Raw genomic sequence first — 19,866 nt, forward strand, 5'->3', positions numbered from 1 at the left:
TTATAAAGACGGAGTCTTATATTAAAACAAGACCGGGTCTTATATTAATTTTTGCTCCAAAAGATGCATTAGAGCTGATGGTCCTGTAGGTCTTATTTTTGGGGAAACATGGCACTTGCTACTTAAAGTGTCATTCCTTGACCACCAGCATCACCTCCCCTGGGAATCAGAAATGCAGAAACTCAGGCCCCACCCCAGGTCTCCTGAGTGGAATTTCCATAAAATTCCCAGGTGATTCGAATGCACCCTTGCCCTTCTTCAGGACCTTGCCTCTTCCCAAGGTAACTGCAGGTTCTGCCCAGGCTATTGCTGCTGCCACAGGGGCAGCCTTGGGTGGGGAAGCCAGCTGCGCCAGGCCAGGCAAGAGCCTGAGGCACAGAACCAAGGCATGTGTAGGGTGGCTAGCTGTCCTTTGAGACATAGCCTCCCCTGCCCAGGCCCAGGCCCAAGCAGGGGGCTTCCATGCAGCTGTGAGTGCTTCAAAACTGGCCACAGCTGCAAACCAGCCAGAATGAGGGCCGGCTTAGCCTAACCCTGACCTCAGATGTGGCAAAATAAGCTGTGCCTCAGAAGGCTGGGAGGGCACTTGGGACCAGGCCAGGCTGGCTAAGGGCACTGTGGTTACAGGACAAGGCCACAGGGTGGCAGGAAGTGGTGAGCTCAGGGACAGTTTAGGTAGAGTCACCACTGGACTCTCAACCCTGGCTGATCCAGGCCCTTGCTTGGTCGAGAGGGCGGGGCATTGCCCTAATTCCTCTCAGAGGCTGCCTGCCTTCCCCCGAGTCAAGCTGGCTAATGTCAGGGCAAGAGAAAGGGTAGTGTGCAATAAACCCTAGATCTTCAGTTATCTCTAGAATGGAGCAGTGCCTCTCCCACACCTAAGACAGAGAACCTGGTGGCAGGGCTTGGGGGCAGTCTAACCGTTACCACCTGCAATACCTGGCTTACCTTCCCTTTCCGGTACTGAGGAAACTGGGTTTGACGGGCCCATGAGGGTTTGGGAGAGGGAGAGCCATTTCCTGAGAAGGACCCAGGCTATCTCAGCCCTGGGAAACCAGTGTGAGGAGCTGCTCCTTCAGGGTGTTACCTTGCCAAAGGTCCTGCTCCTCGCTCGAGAGGTGAGGTTGGTGGAAAGAAAAGCAGGTTTACTCCAAAATGCCAGCATAAAGGGAAGACAGTGGACTCCTTGGCACAAAGACTGCCTTCCTATTCTTAATACCGCCAAAGGTTTCATAGGCACGCAAGGAAAGGCAGAACAAAGGGAAGGAGAAGTTGACCAGGCCACTCCAGGAAAAAAACGCTTCCCAGGCTGGTCTGCCGAAGGGACAGGATTGGATCCCATACAGATTGCGGAAATCTCTCCCAAGTCACCGGGCACACAGTGGGCCTGAAGTAAATAGAACCATTGAAATTGGTCTGCATAGTAAATGCATGGCAAACAGTCATTGAGGTTTTGTGGAAGGGGAGGAAAGCAAAGAAAAACTTTGAAAAAGTCCCAAGCGAAAACACAATCAAATCAAATTACACCAGAGGTTTAAATGTCAAAATAGAAGACATAGGGTCACCGTTACAGGGGGAGACGATGGAAATGGGGCTCACAGCAGAGCTTGGGAACTCGGCACTGGTTAAGTAGGACCCATGGGTGCAGCACCCTCCAAACTGGTGTCAGAGCTTGCAGACGAGTCCCGGGAGGAGCATCCCTGCAGGAAGCGGATGATCTTCTCAATGGTGGCCTCCTGGTACTCGTGGGACCACCTGTGGGTACAGAGGCTGGTGGGTCAGAGGGCAGGGCGGAGGGAGCTGCTGGCTGGGGTGCCCACCCCGCTCCTCACTTGATGCCATTGAAGGTAAGCACAGCCTGCATGTCCTCAGGCAGGGCCTGGGGCTCCGGCCACTTGAAGCCATCAATGACAGGTACAATGTTCTTGCCGCAGCTCAAAGCAGTCACAATCTCCTGGAGAAAGAAGGGAGGGAGGAGGAAGAGACCCGGGTCCCCATCCAGGGACAGGGGAGGGCCAGTCACAGCCTGAGGCTGAGCCCAGGGTGGGTGCTGATCCTGAAATCCACCTTGACTTCTCCTTCACCCCTTGTGGTGTAATGAAAAATAAATATTTGGTCTTTATCCTAGGTTCTCAGTACGACCTTTTAACACCCTTGGAATCCCCAGAGGACTGGGGATAGAGATGCCTAGATAGCTTTAGGATGGAGGCTGCTTGTCAGGAAGAGCAAGCTATGATTAGGAGGTTGGAACTTTTAGCTCCCTCTCCCACACACACACACACCCAGGGAGGGGAGAGGGGCCGGAGATTGACGGCAGTCAGCCATGACCAATGACCTAATCATGCTCACATAATAAAGCCTCCACACACACCCCTAAGGGTGGGAGGATTAGTGAACGCATCTAGGTGCTGGGAGAGTGGCCTGGAGAGGGCATGGAAGCTCTGTGCCCTCCTGTCTGCGCCCCCACCCCCCAAACCTTGCCCTGTGCGTCTCTTACATTCGGATGTTCCTGAGGTGTATCCTTTATAATAAACCAGGAGTAGTTAAATAAAGTGCTTTCCTGAGTTCTACACCTCATTTTAGCAAATTATTGAACCTGAGGAGAGGGATCCTGGGAACTCCTGGATTTGTAACCAAGTCAGACAGAGGTGTGGCTAGCCTGGGAACCCAGGACTTTCAACTGGCATCTGAAGTGAGGGCAGACTTGTGGTGCTGAGCCTTTCAACCCGTGGAGTCTGACACTTGCTCTGGGTAGTTGGATCAGAATTGAATTGTGGGACACCCAGTTGGTGTTGGTAAATTGGTTGTTGGTATGGGAAAAAACCCCCACAAAATTTGGTGTCAGAAGAAAAATATCACAGCCCCTGCATCTAAATTGATCCATTATGAGCCCTGACAAGTGTACTCCTTGCTTTTTCTAAGATCCACCCATTTTTCTCTACCTCTACCCCATCACCTCCCTGTTCCAACCCCCCCTTATCTTCATCCCCCACCAGGTCTCTTCTCATCCACTCTTGCTCTCTTCATCCAGCTATTCTTTGTAAAATGCAAATCTGATCCTGCGACCCCTCTACTTAAATATCTTCAAGAATTTACATGGCTCTTAAACCGTATTAAGGAGTTTGAACTTGATTCTGAAGGTCCTGAGTGATTGGCCACAACTCATGTCTCAAACTCCATGCTTGCACTGTCCTCAGCCACAAAGACCTTGCAGCCCCTTAGGTTTACCACCCTCCTTCGCTACACAGGACCTTTGCACATGCTGTTTCCTCTGTCTCTGCCCCTTCCCTGCCCCTTCACCTAGCTAATACCTACTTATTTTTCTGATTTGTACCCAATCAACACTTTCCCCAGGAAGTCTTCCCCTCTTCCCTGACCAGGTCAGACCCCCTATTGTAGGCCCTTATAGACTTTGCAGTGCATGCCACAGTTGCAAATTTAAATGAATTATTAAGTAACTTATTATCTGTCTTCCCCACCACACATAAGGGCAGGGATCATGTCTGGTTTTTACTCATCTTGTATTTCAGTATCTTTCACAAAGCCATGCCCATAGTCAGCCCTTGCTAAATACTTGATGGATGAATGAATGAATGGGACAACACAGCATAACAGGGACTGACTCTGGAGTCATCAGATCTGGGTTCACATCAAATCTCTGACACAGGCTTTGTGACCTGAGGCAAAAACAAGTCTCTCAAAGCCTGTTTTCTCATATATAAAATAGGGTTAGTGATAGTTCCTATCTTGTAGGATTGTTGGGAGGGATAACAGTGATATCTCATGACAAGTGGTTAGAACAGTCCCTAGCATGTAATGCACGCTCAGTTAATAATAGGTGTTAGTGTTTCCTTCTGTAAAGTGGAGATCATGAACCTACCTCACAAGGTTGTTCTGAAGATACCAACTATAAATGGGTGCTCTGGAAAGTGCTTATTGAATGTTCTTTCCTTTTGAGGGGGAACCACAGGGATTGGATTTTTTGTTGAGTGCAGTTCCCTTGTGGTTTTCCATATTGATTACACATAAATGCAGCTTTGGGGAAAGGGGTTTTGAAACCAGAGGCAATTAAGCACTAAAACCAACCAAGAAGGGATGATGGAACCTTTAGGACTGGTCCAAGGCAAAGGCAATGGTGGGTGCCAAGACCCTTGTAGAGAAGAGCCCTCCTGAGGAAAGAACCCGCATAACTGCAATCTTGATTGGCTTCTGGGGAACCTCTCATGAGAAGAAGGAGGCCAAAGAGGGAAAGAGACTTGCTCCCTAGTCACACACATGCCCAGCTGAGGAGGGGCCAGGCCTTCACTAAAACCTTCAGATTCCAAGTCCAGGGCCGTTTCAACCAAGCCCTCTGCCTCGCTGCTGAGAATCTGGATGAATTGTGACCCTGTAGCAATTTATTTGGGAACCTTTAGTCTTTTGCTTCATCCAGAATTACACAGAATCAAACAACACACTGCTCATTGCACAGACTCAGAGGCTGGCCAAGAGAGGAAAATGGCTTATTAGATCACCCAGCTGGTGAAGAACGAAAACTTGATTAAAGTCCAATCTTTTGACCTGGTAAGCCTAGTGGAAACATGGTTTCCCAGTCAACTCAGCTTCAGCAGACTCACTTATCTGTTTAATGATTGATTCAATTATTCTATACGCTCTTCAAGAGCCTACTTTGTACCATACATGGTTTTAGACATCAGGGGTACCATGTAAATAAGGCAAGGACTGAGCTTTCATGGAGCTCACAGACACTTCTTTTTTTCTTTCACAAGGCCACCAGCCACCCGCTCTAGGCCTTCAGCCATGATTCTCCAGGGTGTCTCTTTGGCCTGGCTGCCGTCCCCAAACCAAGGCCAGCACTCAGCCCCTAAAACACAGCCTCTGGGGCTTGACCTTCTTCCCCATTGTCAATCTGGACTGCGCTCTCGTGTCAGAGCCTTCCTCGTAAAACCCACTGGCATGGCATCACTGCCCTCCTGGGATCCTTTTTCCCATTGCTTTAAGCACAAGTCTTTCTACAAGTCTTTTCTCTGCCTTTACACACTCCACAAGCTGCTTCCATAGTTCTTATCCAGCCAGTAGTGTGCTGGTCAATGTTTAACTAGCTCTCCAGGGGGAAAAAAACAACCAAATACAACCCTGGTTTGTAGTGTTTACTGATTTCCTTAGTGTAAATACTTCCACCGTGGCTGACTTCAGGCTACCAACGTGACATCGCTGAACGCGGAGCTGGGAAGAGATGCAGACCATCACTTTGGTGTCAGCTGACTCCAGCCCTATCCCGTCATCTCCCCCACACCCCCGCACATCTGCGCCATGGAACACAGGTCCCGGGAAAGAGCATGGGTTTTGGAGTCAGAGAGATGGAGTTCAAAGCCCAGCTTTTCTGATTTCCACACCCGTGTGGCCATGGGAAAAATTATTCTACTTTGGGCCTCAGTTTTTTGATCTGAGCTGGAGAAAGCAACACCAGTGATGCATATAGGTTTTTGGCATCTTTCTCATCCCTACTTTTGTTCTTTGCTCACGCCATTCCACTGTCTGGGATGCCTTCTCTTCCATTTACCTAAATTCTTAAGACTCTTCTCAAGTTCTGCCTCCTCCAGGAAGCCTTCCCTGATTATTCCAGTCCTTAATGTTTTGTTTCCCTTCTCCATACTCCTATGGCAAATAAGAGGTTCACCTGCCCAGCTTAGCACGGACACCGACTATCTAATCACTCTGGGCATGTTCTTGTCTCCTTAGCTGCTTTAGGATAGGGCCCCATCTCAGATAACTACTGCATTCCTCAGCCCCGGCCCCAATTCCTACTCACTGATTAATGATGAATAACCTGTGATACGCTCCATCCATTGATCCATTCTACAAGTATTCAGTAACTTTCTACGATATGTCAGGCACTGAAGATACAATGGTGAGTTACACAGTGGTAGTACTCATAATAGTTATGTATATTAATAATAGTAATTGCTACCGTTATAGAACAATTACTATAGAGCCAGGCATTCTGTTAAGCACTTCACAAATGTTCGCTCTTTTAATCCTTAATAACAATATACTAAAGAGTTTGGTACTATAATTATCCCACTTTACAGTAATAAATATGAAGCTCACTCGGATGAAGTAACTTGCCCAAGACCAGAGCCGGGATTCAAATCCATAGCTGTGTTCTCTTAATGATCCCATTGTGTGTGTCACGCTGCTTTCCTGCCCCTCTTCCCTCACAGAAGTTATTTGTCAAAGCATTTTCCTACCTCTCCGACCCTTACAACAATCCTACAAGGTGAATAGGACAGGCAAATTATCCTTATTTTATAGATGAGAAAACGGGCTCAGAGAGCCTAAGTGACTTGTTCAAGTCCTACTACAGTCAGAGCTGTGACTGCTGACTCCCAGCTGGGCCATGGAGATTGCTGGGGTGTGCAGATGAGAAGGAATAGGAGGAAAACCTTGTCCCTTGTGCCATAGGCCAAAGTGGGACCAGAGGCCAGCCCTACCTTGTGGACCCAATCCTTGCATTCGTGGTCCTGCATGCACTTGTCCAGTGCCCCGGCCGACAGCACCAGCACAAAGTTTCGGGCAGCCATGACACTTTGGATGAGCTTGTCCTCAAACTTGCCCGCTTCCAGCTTCTCCACATCAATGAAGACACTGAAGCCATGCAACTGCAGATGCACCTTCAGGAGGCTGTGAAGAGGTCTTGTGTCACTGCCCTGGCCTCGCTGCAAGGCCCCAGGCTGCCGGCCTGCCCGCTCCTCCTCACCTGGCCAGCTGGGAGCCTGAGTTCCTTCGGTAGCTGATGAAGACATCCGGAATGTCCCCACTCGGCTTGCTGCCAGTGCAAGGCAGCGGGGAGTGTAGCATCTCTGAGGGGGACAAGAGACAGCTTGGTGATGCTGGCCCCTCCCCATCAATCACCACGAGGTGCATCAGCCCCTGCCGGCCCAGCCTTCTCAGCCCAGCCCAGGCAGGGCGGCTTGCTCCAAAATGGGTCACTGAGGTAGAGAGATGGGGCCTATAGGAAGGAAGGATGCTAACTCTTGGTGAGTCCCTCTCCGGAGGCAGCCATTGTGTTTTAGTGACAGTGAAATGCACCTCTGGTCCTGCCCACTCTCCGGAGATCCAGATCTGCACAGCCAGAGGCCTGCAGGCCCTCCAACACGTGCCAAATCCTCCCCTGACCCCCTTCTTCCTAGTTTCCCACCAAAGCCAGAAACCTGTGTGTCAGCCTCAACTCCTGCCCCATTCATTCATTCAACAGTATTAACTAAGCACTTACTGGGTGCCAGGCACGATTCTTAGTGCTGGGGATACAACAGTGAACATAACCAAACCCTGCCCTCCTGGAGCTGACGTTCACTGCTCAGCACCAGACAACATGCTCTGTACAGTCCTCCTACTAAACACCTAGACTCCAGCCCCAGGGACGCCCTATGTCCAGGCCCCCAACTCCAGCTTCCTCAGTGGTCTCCCCAAATCCACACTTGCCCAGTCTAATCTATGTGCACAGCTGCCAGATGGATCTTTCTAAAATTCAAGTCTGAGCATGTCATTGTCCCCACTTAAAATCATGTATTGCTTCCTATTTTCTGTCAAAGGGATTTGTTAAGCTATTTTTGCCATAGGACCCTCCTGTTTTTAAAAAATGAAATCGGGGTTTTCTTGGGAGCTGCAATGTAAAAATGATAAAAAGCTGACCCGATTCGGCGGAAACAAAAGCATGGTGCCAAATCCCAGGCCCTGTCCCTGACAAGAGCTTAGTATATGCTGGCTGAATGAATGGATGAGTGAAAAGAGTCTATCTTTGCAGAACATTCAGATTTAACACTCACAGAGTCTGTTGATCAAGCAGAAAGACCGGTTCAAACTCCAGTTCTGTTATTTAATGGCTTTTATAACTCTGGGAAGTGTATTTAAATGCTTTAAATCTTAGTTTCAGCATCTTTAAAATGAACACCCTTGATGGAAATGTTCTTTATCTTTGATTATGGTGGTAGTTACACAGGGGTAAGCATTTTTCCAAACTCTTCAAACTGGATACTTTAAAAGTTAAACTATACCTCTTTTATATTCATTGAGAAGTTTTACCTTGGTGTTATGAGCACTGCGCTCTAACCACCAAGCGAACCGGCCGCCCTTTGAGATGATTTAAAAAAGCTAACGCCCACTGCATCGAATGAATGTAGAGATTAATGAGATAATATCTGTCAAACACTTTTTTTTTCTTTTTTGAGGGTGCAGCTCACAGTGGCCCATATGGGGATTGAACTGACAACATTAGTGTTACCAGCACCACGCTTAAAGGAACTGAGCTAACCGGCCACCAATAGCTGTCAAAAACTTAATACAGGACCTGCCATATAGTAATTGGCCATAAATATTAGCTAAATAGTAAATTAAAATAAATTAGGAAATAAAAAGTGTTGCTAGAGCCCTAGAATCCACTTTGTCTTTGTGACCTCCCTAAAGCATCTCTAGAAGCCATACTTTGTAAGCTGTTGGATAAGCCCCTTGCCTTCCCACCCACACATCCCATGTATGAACAATCCATCCTTTGTCTCACCTCCATACTTGCATATGTTGCTCCCTCTCCCTGGCTGCTCTTCCGGCTGCCACTAGCCCCTATCCCCTCCTTTTACCCCTCCCCCCGCCCCCATACATCTTTCAAGACCTGAATAGGCATCCTCTCCTTTCCAAACCCTAGACCTGGCAAGATAGGGTAGGTAGTGCTTCCTCTGAGCTCCCCACGGAGTCCTGGGCATGCCTCCTGCTGTGATCCCCTGCCTGTTTACATACCTGTCTTACTCCCACCCTCCTACCCACCTCAGAATGGGAACTTCTTGAGGGCAAAATGCAACATATTCATCTTTGCATCCTCAGAGCCTAGTCTGGCACAGCACGTGCTCCATCAATCTGCAGTGAGGCTCTGAGGCCCCACCACAATGTGTGTCCCCTAGCCCTTCCGGAGCTGGGACTGGGGCAGGGGCAGGGTCCCACGTGGGCAGGCTGACCTCTGGCGGCAGTAAGGATGCGGGTGCGATGCACGCCCAGGCGGATGCCGCAGTCCTCCAGGAGCTGCTGCTCTGACACGCGGTGCAGCAGGGAGCGGTCCAGGCCGCAGCTGACCAGGCCATACGTGTACTGGCGGAAGCGCGGGTCCAGGCTGCCCAGCCAGTCAGCCAGGTTGCTGCGGTCGCACGTCGCGTAGTTGGCGAAAGTCTTGAGCTCCGTGAGCTCCCTAAAGAATCTGCATCCCAGGGAGGAGAGGACGCTGAGGTCCTGACTTGGGACTGGCTAGTGGCCGAGGGGGTGTTTAGTTAGACCCGGCGTGGCGCGGGCGGGCAGGAGGCTCCGTACCTCTTGCGGGTGATGCCCGATTTCATGCCTAGGTCGGTCTGGAGTTCCTCGTCCGTGAGCCGCAGAAGCAGGTCGCCATCTACCTGCCGCTCCTGGGGGAGGGGTAAAAGGTCAGCCCTGGACTCCAAGCACAAGATGCAAGGGGAGGGAACTGGAGACGGCGGTGGGGGAGGCGGATGGGACCCAGATTAGAGCTGAGTGACCACAAAAGTAGCTGAGTACAGGCACTCCACCCCCAAAAGGCCACCCTGGCGTCGCGGGCGCGCTGTCCGGGACCGATCACAGCCGCCTCTGTGCAGGGCGCCCCAGGGGCAGTGCGCCCTCGGGCATGGGCCGGCTTCCGACCCAGAGAGGCAGCTCTGCGCGATCTTACACAGAAACGCCTGCAGTACTGAGAGAAGCCAATCTGCTGCAGCCACATTTGGACCTCGGCCTCCTTCCAGCTGGGCACGCAGGGCAAGATGCGCCGCGGCACATCCTCGCGCAGCAGGCGCAACGTGTTCTTGGCCAGCGACGACGTGGTGCCATTGGTGGAGTAGGAAACCAGGCGTTTCAAGCTCTGGACGGCACCGATGTCACTGAACACCTAGGATAGGAGTGGGGAGAAGGTGTCTTGGCTCCATCAGCTCGCCAGCCGCCCCCAAATGTGCCAGTTCCTCCCCTCGCCTCTTCTCACGGCTGAAAGTCCCACCATCTGCCCTAGCCCTGCCTTCATCCAATAAATCACCGAGTCTTCTGGATTCCCTCTCCTGAAGCTCTCTCAAAGCTCTTGACCAAGCAGGTCCTCCTCATGTCTCCCCTCTACAGTTTCCACCTGTCCTGGGATAAAGTCTGATTCCTCAGTATGGCCGCCAGGCCTGGGACAGTGCAGACCCTGCCCACCACTCCCAGTTCACCTCCCATTTCACCAACCCACACTTGTCGGACACCCACCCAGGAAGGCTCTCCCACCTCTGGGCTTCGTCCCATGGTGTTCCCAGACCCTTAGTTCTTCCAGCCCGTTTTGGGGAATCCTATCCATCCAATGGAATCCAAATCGACAAGCACCTACTCCATGGCCCTGCTTCGACTCCGCCACAGCTTGGCCCTCCACCTCCAATTAGACCTTGTACCCCACTCTGAATGCCACTGCCCTTAGTTGATAATGCAGCTTCCACTGGATGATAAGCTGAAGTCATATCTTAGCCACCCCTGAAGTCCCATACACTGCAGGGCACAGAGTGGGGGCTCACTATGTCTTTGCTGAGCTGCACTCACTTGGCCTTGCTGGGAAATGTGCACTAGAGCTGGTGGTCACGGCTGCTGCCAGACCCAATACTTCCCTACTTCCTTTGAAGTCCCTTCTCCAAAAGCAGAATGACCTGTTTTATGAAGCCAGTGCTCCCATGGCCCAACTCTGGGGCACAGAGAGGAGAATAAGAAACTCGTAGAACATTGGACCCTGGAAGAGGCCTTAGAGACCCCCTAGTACTGCAGTCTCTTCTTGATCTGGGGGAGACACTCGATGGTTGACCATCATTTGTGAGACACACTCCTCTGAGCAGCCCCAGATGACAGCTGTGGCCCACGTGGTGCACCACTCCCTGTGCATACCTGTCACCAACTCCCAGAGGAACGCAAAGGAGGAAGGGTGACATTATCGGGATAATCTTGATTCTCTAATATTTAAAAACAAAAAATGCAAACTTTTGATAATTTAAGTATTACTAGCCCCATATCCAGGGTAAAAACTGCTGCTATGGTCCACTCCTTCAAAATTCCAGAGGATAAAAATGAGGCATATAGAGGCCCAAAGAGGGGAATTCAGATACCAAGGTCATACAGCAAGTTAAAGCAGAGGACGAAGGCTTCAGATCAGTCCCTGGGCACGGGGATCTCTGGGGACTCAGGTGGGAATGATCTGGCTGACATGCTGATATCCTGCTCCAAGCCTTTGTCTACACTCCATCTCATTCCTGGACTCCAGACCCAAATGACAAAGTGGCCCACTGGCGTTCCCCAAATGATCATCGTGTACCTCAAACTCAATCTGTCCCAGTGAACTCACTTTCTTCCCCTCCCCCCACCCCGCCAACCTCTCTCTCACCCAGTTCACCTTATTTCGGTATGGTAGGCACCTACTGGGTTGCCTGTGTCCAGTCAGGAGTCCTCCTCAGCTCCTCCCTCTCCTTCACCCAGCCACCTACCAAGTCCGAATTCTAGCTCTTCAGCAACTCTGGAATCTTGTCCACTTCTCTCTGCCTCTCTATGCCCTAGTCCCAACCTCCACCATCCCAACTGCCCTCCTCTCCCTCACTGCCCCCAGTCATGGCCTCCTATCTGTCCCCCTTGCCTCCAGCTTCATCCTTGCCAATCCCATCTCCACTCAGCACGAGGGGAATCTTTATAAAACACAAGTTTTATAACTGCTTAAAAACCCTGGTCATGCCTTCAAGATCAGAATGACTGGCATCACTCAACTCTTAAGTGTACTTCAAATCCACCTGAACGTCCCTTCCTCTGGGAAACCTTCCCAGATGCTCTCTAACCCCTCACCTCCACCCTACTCCACACGGGCACCCACCTTGGTCTTGCCCTGCAGGCTCTTGATGGCAACTTCAGCACACAGATAGAAAGCCCCGATGCACTGCGCCTCCAAGCGCGACGAGTCGAGCAGCGGCACGAGGCGCTGCAGGTCATCTGGACCGCGGCCCTGGCTGGTGTCGCTGGCGTCCACCAGGCAGCGGGCGAAGTGACCGGGGTCCAGCGAGGCCACGAGCGGCTCCACGAGCGCCAGCGTGCCGGAGCGCTCCACCTCACGCTCCACCTCCTTGTTGGTGGCCAGCACCGCCACAGCGAGGCAGGCGTGCAGCCGCAGCAGCTCATCCTCTTTGGAGAAGGCGAGCGGGAAGAGCCACTCGGCGGCGCGCTTCTCCACCATGCGCCGCTGCGCCGCCTGGCCCCCGTGCAGCGCGCAGTTGGCCAGCGCCAGCGCACAGTGACGGAGCAGCACCCGGTCCGTGAGGCGGCACCAGTACAGCACCGCGTCCAGTCCGCCCTCTGCCACCAGTCGCTGGCACGTCTCCTCCGAGTGCTTAAACATGTGCTCCAAGATGCCGGCTACGCTTCGTGCCAGCTCCACGGGCTCACGCTCCTTTGCCAGGTTCAAGATGACGCCCAGTCCGATGCGCGCCACCCGGTCCCTGCCCAGAGAAAGTGGGAGGGGGACGGTAGAGTTGCTCTGGCCTGGGGTGCTTGGCTTGCCCCGTGGGGACCATGGCCTGGTCACTTATACTTTCTGGGCCTCACTAGTGTCATGTAAGACGTGAGGGAGAGCATTATACTCCCTGCTTTCCGCCTTGCCTCTTGCCTGAGAAGACTAGAGTTCTCTGATTATAATAGTGCTCCATCCTGGTCACATCCATTTCCTCCCCTAGAGAAGCAGTATGTGTGGTGGTTAAAAACCCTAAGCTCTGGAGCACATCTCCTAGGTCCTGGTTTCAAATTCTTTGCCATTTTCTAGCTGTGGGACCTTGGATACCTACCTTAGTTTCCTCATCTCATAAATAAGATAAAAAGAATACCTACTCCATAGAGTTACTAGGAAAGCTAATGTGATAATTCATGTAAAGTGCTTGCCACAGTGCCTAGCACACAGAAAAGATTCAATAAATGTTAACTTCTTATCATCATTTGAAGTGTCACTGGAAGCACACCACAGCCTTGCCTTCAAACTTCTCTTCACTCCATGCTGTGTGACTGAAGTGTATTTATGTATTCATTCAACAGACGTTGATTGAAAATCTACTGTGTGCCAGGCACTGTGCTAGGGGCTGAAGTTAAACAGTGGCTAAGAGTGACGGAAGCTTATACTCAGTTAATATAGAGACAAGTAGTAAGCAAGCATACAATGAATGAACAGGATAATAGTGGTATGGCCATAATGACAAAGAAAAATCAGGTGATGTAAATGGAGAGTGCCTGAATGCAGGCATATGTCTGAGGAAATGACATCTGAAAATTAAATGTCCCTGCCTGCAAGTATCTGGAAAAAAAGTATAACAGGCAGAGAGAACAGCAAGGACAAAGCCCTGAGGGCTGATGAGGTTGGCAGGTTTGAGGAATAGAAAGAAGACCAGAGATATTTACAATGTCTAAAACCAACAAGAGATTCATATATAGAATATATCAATAAATATTCAAATCCACAAGAAAAAGGCAGTGAATCCAATAGAGAATGCGTAAAGGACATAAGCAGGCAATTTATAAAGGAGGAAATCCAAAATGTTAACAAACAAAGAGGTGCTCTAACTCGCTGGTAATCAGAGAAGTGAAAATTGAAACAGCGATGACTTTCCACCTATTACATAGGCAAAAAGCAGAAGCTGGGCAGCACTAAATGTTGGTGAGGTGTGAGGCTCTTGGGGTGGGGGCTCTGTGGGTGCAGCCTGGGACAGTCAACTTGGAAGGCAGGCTGGCATGAGTGGATGAAATGAAGGTGACACACATCCTAGGAGACAGACATTAGGGCTCTTGGGTTTATATCCCAAAGAGATTGTCACACAGATCCACAAGAGGACGTGGCCAAGGCCATTCACTGCCATGGTATTTGTGATGGAGGGTGTTGGGAGTAGTCCCTGTGTCACGCCTGGGAGAGTGGAGAGGTAACATGGGCACATGCCGACTCTGGAGGACAATGGAGCAGTTATGAGTGATCGAGCAGATGATAAAACAGCAACATGAAAGATCTCAACACAACACTGAGTGAGGAAAACTAAAAACCAGAATGTACTATATAACACAGCACCATTTGTGCAAATTAAACATACATGCACACAAAACAAGAACAAAGAGTTTACCAGAACACAGACAGAAAGGTACATATTAAATATATTGAATGATTGCCTAGGGAATTAAGTCAGAAAGCTGGTGGGGACATTAGTCAAGAGAAGGGGAGACTGCTTTTTAGAAACAGATGTACGAAAAGACGTAGAGGTACACATGAGAGCTGAGGTAGTTGGGGACCTGCTTTCACCTCAGTCACAGTGAAGTGAAGCAACCTCAAGCGGCTGAGGTGGGAGTTCAAGGAGAAATTGTGGAGAGTCCTGGAGGCCTTTGGAGCCATCTCAAGGCATTTGTACTTCATCTTCATAGCCATAGGGAGTCATTGAAAGACTTCAGGAAGGGGAGTGATCTGGTCACATGTGGGCTTTAGGAAACTCACTCTGGCTGCTGTGGGCAGGACAGCTCCGAGACAGAAAGCCTGGAGGCCAACAGAGCAGGCCAGAGAGTTGCCACGCTCCAGGCAGAGGGGAAAGTTTTCTGTCTTCCGGACCTCCACAAATGATGTCTTCCAAAGGTGATGCTACCCCCGAAGACTAAGAGACCCAGCCAGCCATGGAGTCCTTGCCCCTGAGGCACCGCAATGATCACAGTGCTTATAACGTTGTGTCCACTGCAGGGCCCAGCTGAGCCCAGAACATTGCATAAGGCCAGCAAAGCTTTGCTGAGATGGTGACTGAGCTTCCCTGCAGTGCTAATCATCCACTCAGGCAGCCAGCACTGCGGTTGTTCCTTTTCCCAATGAGAAAGTCAAAGCTCAGAGCACTTACACAATAGGCCCAGGGTTACACACTGGTGAGAGGCATAGCTGGGATTTGAACTCACATCTGTCTGTCTTCAGAGCTCAAGATCCTTCATCTGTACTTTGTGCTTCCAGAACAATCTGACTATATATAAACTCTGAGAGTATTAGAACCAGGATGTGCTTAATCAATCATCTAACCCAACACCCTCGCTTCCTGAGAACGAGTGAAGGGAAAGCCTCGCTCAGCAACATCAGTGCAGAGAGGAGACTTTATTCTGTCTCTTGATCCCCAGCCCTCGCCTGTCTCTATGCGCCTGGCACCTTTATAGAATGTGAACTGTGTGTTTGTTGTGAGAACTATTCCCTCAGCTCCCAATTTTTCTGCAGTCTGTGAAGCTGTGCATCTGGGTTCAAATGCCAGCTCCAAAGGTGGGGAAAATTGTACATATACATACATATACGAACAAGTATATATACGAGTACAGATACAGTCTGACAATTAAGTTTGCAAACTCATCCTAGAAAAAGTGCTACATACCTCATAGCTGAATATCACTACAGTCACATTTGAAGTACTCCCCTTGGGAAGCTATGCACCGATGCCAGCGCCTAGTCCACCCTTCAAAGCAATTTTGGAACTCTTTCTGGAATGGCCATCAGAGCTGTTGTCATATTACCTTTGATGTCCTGAATGTCATCAAAATGTCTTCCTTTCAATATTTCCTTTATCTTCGGATAAAGAAAGAAGTCATTGGGGGCCAGATCAAGTGAGTAGGGAGGTTATTCCCAAATAGTTATTTGTGTACTGGCTAAAAACTCCCTCACAGACAGTGCCGTGTGAGCTGGTGCATTGTGGTGATGCAAGAGCTCCTTCAAGACCATCTTTGCACACACCTTTCTCATGCCAAGATTTTCTTGTTTATCGATGTTTACTTGGTCTATGTAAACATGCTTCTCCTAGTCAGCCGACAATTTTGGTGCACAATTCGATGAATTTTTGCAATGTTTTCTTCAGTTCTGCTCGTTACTGGTGGCCCTGACCTCTCTTCATCAGTGACACGTTCTCTCCCCTCAGAAAAACATTTAATCCATTTATACACTGCCATTTCATTCATGGCATTATCTCCATAAACTTAGACTAACATGTCCCTGATTTCACTTACACTCTTGCCAAGTTTAACAGAAATGTAATGTTTGTTCATTGCTCTAATTTAAGCTCAGACATTCTCGCAACGGCACACAAAAACAATAATGAACGCCACTGAGCAAGACACCACCACACATTGACACGAACACAGCTGTGAGACACTGATATACCAAGGTTATGAAGCCTTAATGAGCTGTTTGTACAGGGCTGCCACTGTGCGCGCGCGGTGGCGAGTTCGCGAACTTAATTGTCAGAACTCGTATATGCAAGTACTTGTACTGGCATAGACTCTCTTTGGAAGGATGTATGAGAAACTTGTTTCACTAGTTCATTTCCAGGGAGGTGTGTCAAGGTGGAAAGAAGAACTTTTAAGTGTCTGTGTGTTTTGTACCTTTGCATTTTTTGAATTTATGGGCAATAGTTTTCTGGGTGTTTGTGTGTGTGTGTGTGTGTGTGTGTGTGTGTGTGTGTTTTGTTTTTTCAACTGTCTCCTCCACTTATTCACTGTGTATCTTGGGAAAGCCATTTAGCCTCTCTGAGTTAAACCATTTAACCTCATTACAGTCTCCTGATGGGCTGGGCTGTGATTTACAGGGCTGTCAGTCATATGGGGCCCTCACTGGGGGTTGTGAGACCCAGCTCAAACATCTTGTAGGGCTTCTTCTGGTATTTCGGGGGGTGATGGAAGCTGTCACCTAGGCTCCTAGGCAGTGAGTGTGGCAACACCCTAGAAAGAGAGACTGCAGGAAAGTGAATGGCAAAAGAAGTGGACACATTGATGCAAGAACCTTCTTTAAAAGGAGGTTGGTTGGTGGAGGAAGGAAAACATTTCATAAACACAAATTCTCTGTGTGTGACTCTTCCTCTTTCCCTTCTAGCCTTCTCCCAGTGCAGTCTCGAGAATGAAGGGATTCAGCCTTTCTTTGAAAGGATTTCGATCGCGACCATGCCCGCCGGGCTCTGTCCTTGGTCCTGAAGCGATGCTGGAACCAGTACGTTATTTCTTAGGACCAGGGACACTGGTTAGTGTGACGCCTCCCTCAGTAATTCTGAACCGCGTGAGAATTATTTTCAGTCTTGAAAAATATTAGCGCTATTTGCATCTTGCAGCCCTCTTTTTCCTAGAGGGTTGGCTGCACCTGCTTCCTAGTAGTTGTAGTTAGAGCTGCCCCATCCCATATACCAGGCCTACAGGGTACACCCGCCAACATGGGCCCACACATCCAGTGAGCACCCACTCCGTTTGCTAGCCTTCCAAATTTATGACTCATTGCCATCAGGGCATCTGTTAGATGCGAGGTGAATGACGTGCTGAACAAGCAGAACCCTAACTTAGTCTCACAATTTAAACTGTTTCATGCAGGCACTTTTGAGAGTTGTATCATTTTCACTATCCACAAAGTTATTTTTACTTTTTGAAAATGGCAAGGAAAGCATCCCTACCCTATGACCATCACTCTTGTGAAAGCTGCGTGCACTGTAAGTGACCCTTCCAAGACCTTTCTAAACCTGAGAGTTCAGCGCAAGACGTGTAGCCTCATTTGCTTTGGCATCAGAGGAGAGAGAAAGTGAGTGCCCAGGGGTCTTCATATTCTAGGGGAGATCCCAAGAGGCAGGCAAAAGAGTGATGGTCAGGCCTCCGTGGGACCCCACCTACTGCATCCTGACACTATGTGGGGAAGGGGTGAAGAATACATGCTCTGTCTGGCCCTGCCTATCTCTGCAGCTCACTTTCCTCTCCCCTCACCAACTCATCCCAGTAGCAAACTTTCTGTTCCCCATCAGCACCTGCAGAATGAGATCATGTCTGGTCTGTCACCAAAATGAAGAAGGAGGAAGTGGGAGGTGGATTTGGGATGGCACGAGGGGGGCAAGTAACACTTAGGTCAGCTCATTTCAGCCTGGGGAGAGAGGAAAGGGAAGCACCCCTCCCCCCATTTTCTGAGCATTGTGTTCTCTCCCTCTCTCAGTGGAGGGAGATAATATAGGAGAGACAAGGTAGAGTAGAAAGGCATCCAGGCTTGTGGGAAGGAGGGCTGTGGGTTTAGGGGGCCACTGGCAATAGGATCCCATCTCCATCCTCAGAACCGGGGGGCGATTCCTGTCCTCCTATGACAGTCCCCCTCTCCCGGTCTCATTCCCCACCCCACTAGCCCTGGTAATGAATCCTGGCTGTACCATTAGTGCACTGTGCGATGCTGGGCAAGTCACTAAACTTTCCTAAGCATCAGTTTTCTCATTTGAAAAGTGGGCTGATCTCCACCCGAGGTGTAGTGCAGGGATTTGGTGAAGTGAGGCAGGAAAGACAGTGCAGAGGCACACGGGACACCCAGGCACCCGACAGCCCTTGCTGCCCCATACCACGAGGCGCTCTCCCCCTCCTGCCCAACACCCTCACCGGTTTTCAGCCACCAGGACCTGCTCCATCAGACGCGCGGCCTGCACTCGCGTCTCCAGCTCCGTCTCCTGCAGCAGCCGCAGCAGCAGGTCGAGGCCGCCGTCCAGGCGGATGGCGTCGCACAGATCTTGGGCTACCTCGCGGCCCACGGTCGGCAACAGCCAGGCGTCCTCTACCAGCTGGAAGATCTCATCCAGGCAGGTGCCCACGGCCCGCGCGCTGCCGGCCTGCTTCAGCTCCGACAGCGCCTGCTGCAGCTCGGGCAGGGCGCTGTCCAGGGCACTCCGCACCTCGGTGCTCGCCCCAGGCGACACCTGGTAGGCCTTGTGGCCGCCCGTGGTCCACCATAAGCTCGCGCCGCCCTCCATGTCCGGCCCCGGCACCGCTAGCCGCTCGGCTTCCGGCCGTGGGCCCAACATGGAGAAGAAGCGGCAGAGCTTGTAGGCAAAGAGGAACAGCGTTAGGGCCAACGGCGCGGGGCTGCGGAGAACATCCCTGGACTGGAGCGGATGGGGCCGGGCGGAGCAACCCGGACCTTGGGAAAAGGGGGAACCGACAGGGGACCAGGGGGAAGAAGATGTAGGAGGGAGGGAGGGAGATAAGGTTACCAGGCAAGGGCGCTGGCCAGAATTTTGGAGGTGGGGCGAGGGCAGGATCTGGGACGAAGTGGCTGGGGAAAGGGACGCAGCAGGCCCAGACAAAGGGGATGGGCAGGAGAGAGCTGGGAGGCAAAGGATGGACCCAGTCTCCGGAGGGTCTAGGAGGCAGCAACCAGAACAAAGCGGGGCTGCAGCTCCTGCGTGGCTCGCGGAGCTGCTCTGCGGCAGCGCCGCCCTTCCCTGAGAAGCCGCGGACCCGGAGCCCACGCCCAGCCTCTTGTTCTGGCGGGTCCCCTCCCCGGCCGCCTGCGTAGCCCCACCCCGAAGTCTTCCCCAGCCACGCCCATACCCTGGCCAGGCCTCCCCTGCAAGGCGCATCCTCCGCCCCTCGGCTGGATGCCCCTGTAGCCCCGCGGAGAATCAGAATATTGCCTGGGTTTTCCCCCTTAACACTGGAATGTGAGGGCAACACTGTTGTTTGTACTCCCTCCCCTACTACCGTGTTTCCCCGAAAATAAGACCTAACGGGAAAATAAGCCCTACCATGATTTTTCAAGCTGACATCCCCTGAACATAAGCCCTAATGCGTCTTTTGGAGCAAAAATCTTATAAGACTGGGTCTTATATCAATTTTTGCTCCAAAAGACGCAGTAGAGCTGATGGTCCAGCGAGGTCTTATTTTCGGGGAAACACAGTAACGCTCCTGTACAACTCTCGAGGCCCTTTATGCGTGTTTCTCAATTAAGCCTACAGCCTGCCTATGAGGTAGGAATTAGCGTTCCCATTTAACAGCCGAACCAAC

General features: G+C 50.8%; 1 protein-coding gene across 2 annotated transcripts; it reads right to left on the bottom strand.

The window, feature by feature from the left end:
• Positions 1-1,191: 1,191 nt before the first annotated feature.
• Positions 1,192-19,457, bottom strand: SARM1 (sterile alpha and TIR motif containing 1). 2 transcript variants are annotated; one of them, XM_033089281.1, is made up of 10 exons: positions 18,466-19,457; positions 11,918-12,536; positions 9,728-9,940; positions 9,355-9,446; positions 9,009-9,244; positions 6,761-6,863; positions 6,495-6,684; positions 1,833-1,954; positions 1,600-1,755; positions 1,192-1,387 (listed from the first exon to the last, which is right to left on the bottom strand). In XM_033089281.1, exons 1-9 carry the CDS (start codon positions 19,440-19,442, stop codon positions 1,626-1,628), a joined length of 2,682 nt encoding a protein of 893 aa, XP_032945172.1. In that variant the 5' UTR covers positions 19,443-19,457; the 3' UTR covers positions 1,192-1,387; positions 1,600-1,625. The 2 variants fall into 2 exon arrangements, with proteins under 2 accessions (XP_032945172.1, XP_032945171.1); XM_033089280.1 differs by lacking the exon at positions 1,192-1,387 and having other exon boundaries at positions 1,517-1,755.
• Between the last annotated feature and the right edge of the window lie 409 nt (positions 19,458-19,866).

Source organism: Rhinolophus ferrumequinum, chromosome 21, assembly GCF_004115265.2.
Source record: "Rhinolophus ferrumequinum isolate MPI-CBG mRhiFer1 chromosome 21, mRhiFer1_v1.p, whole genome shotgun sequence".
NCBI lineage: Eukaryota > Metazoa > Chordata > Mammalia > Chiroptera > Rhinolophidae > Rhinolophus > Rhinolophus ferrumequinum.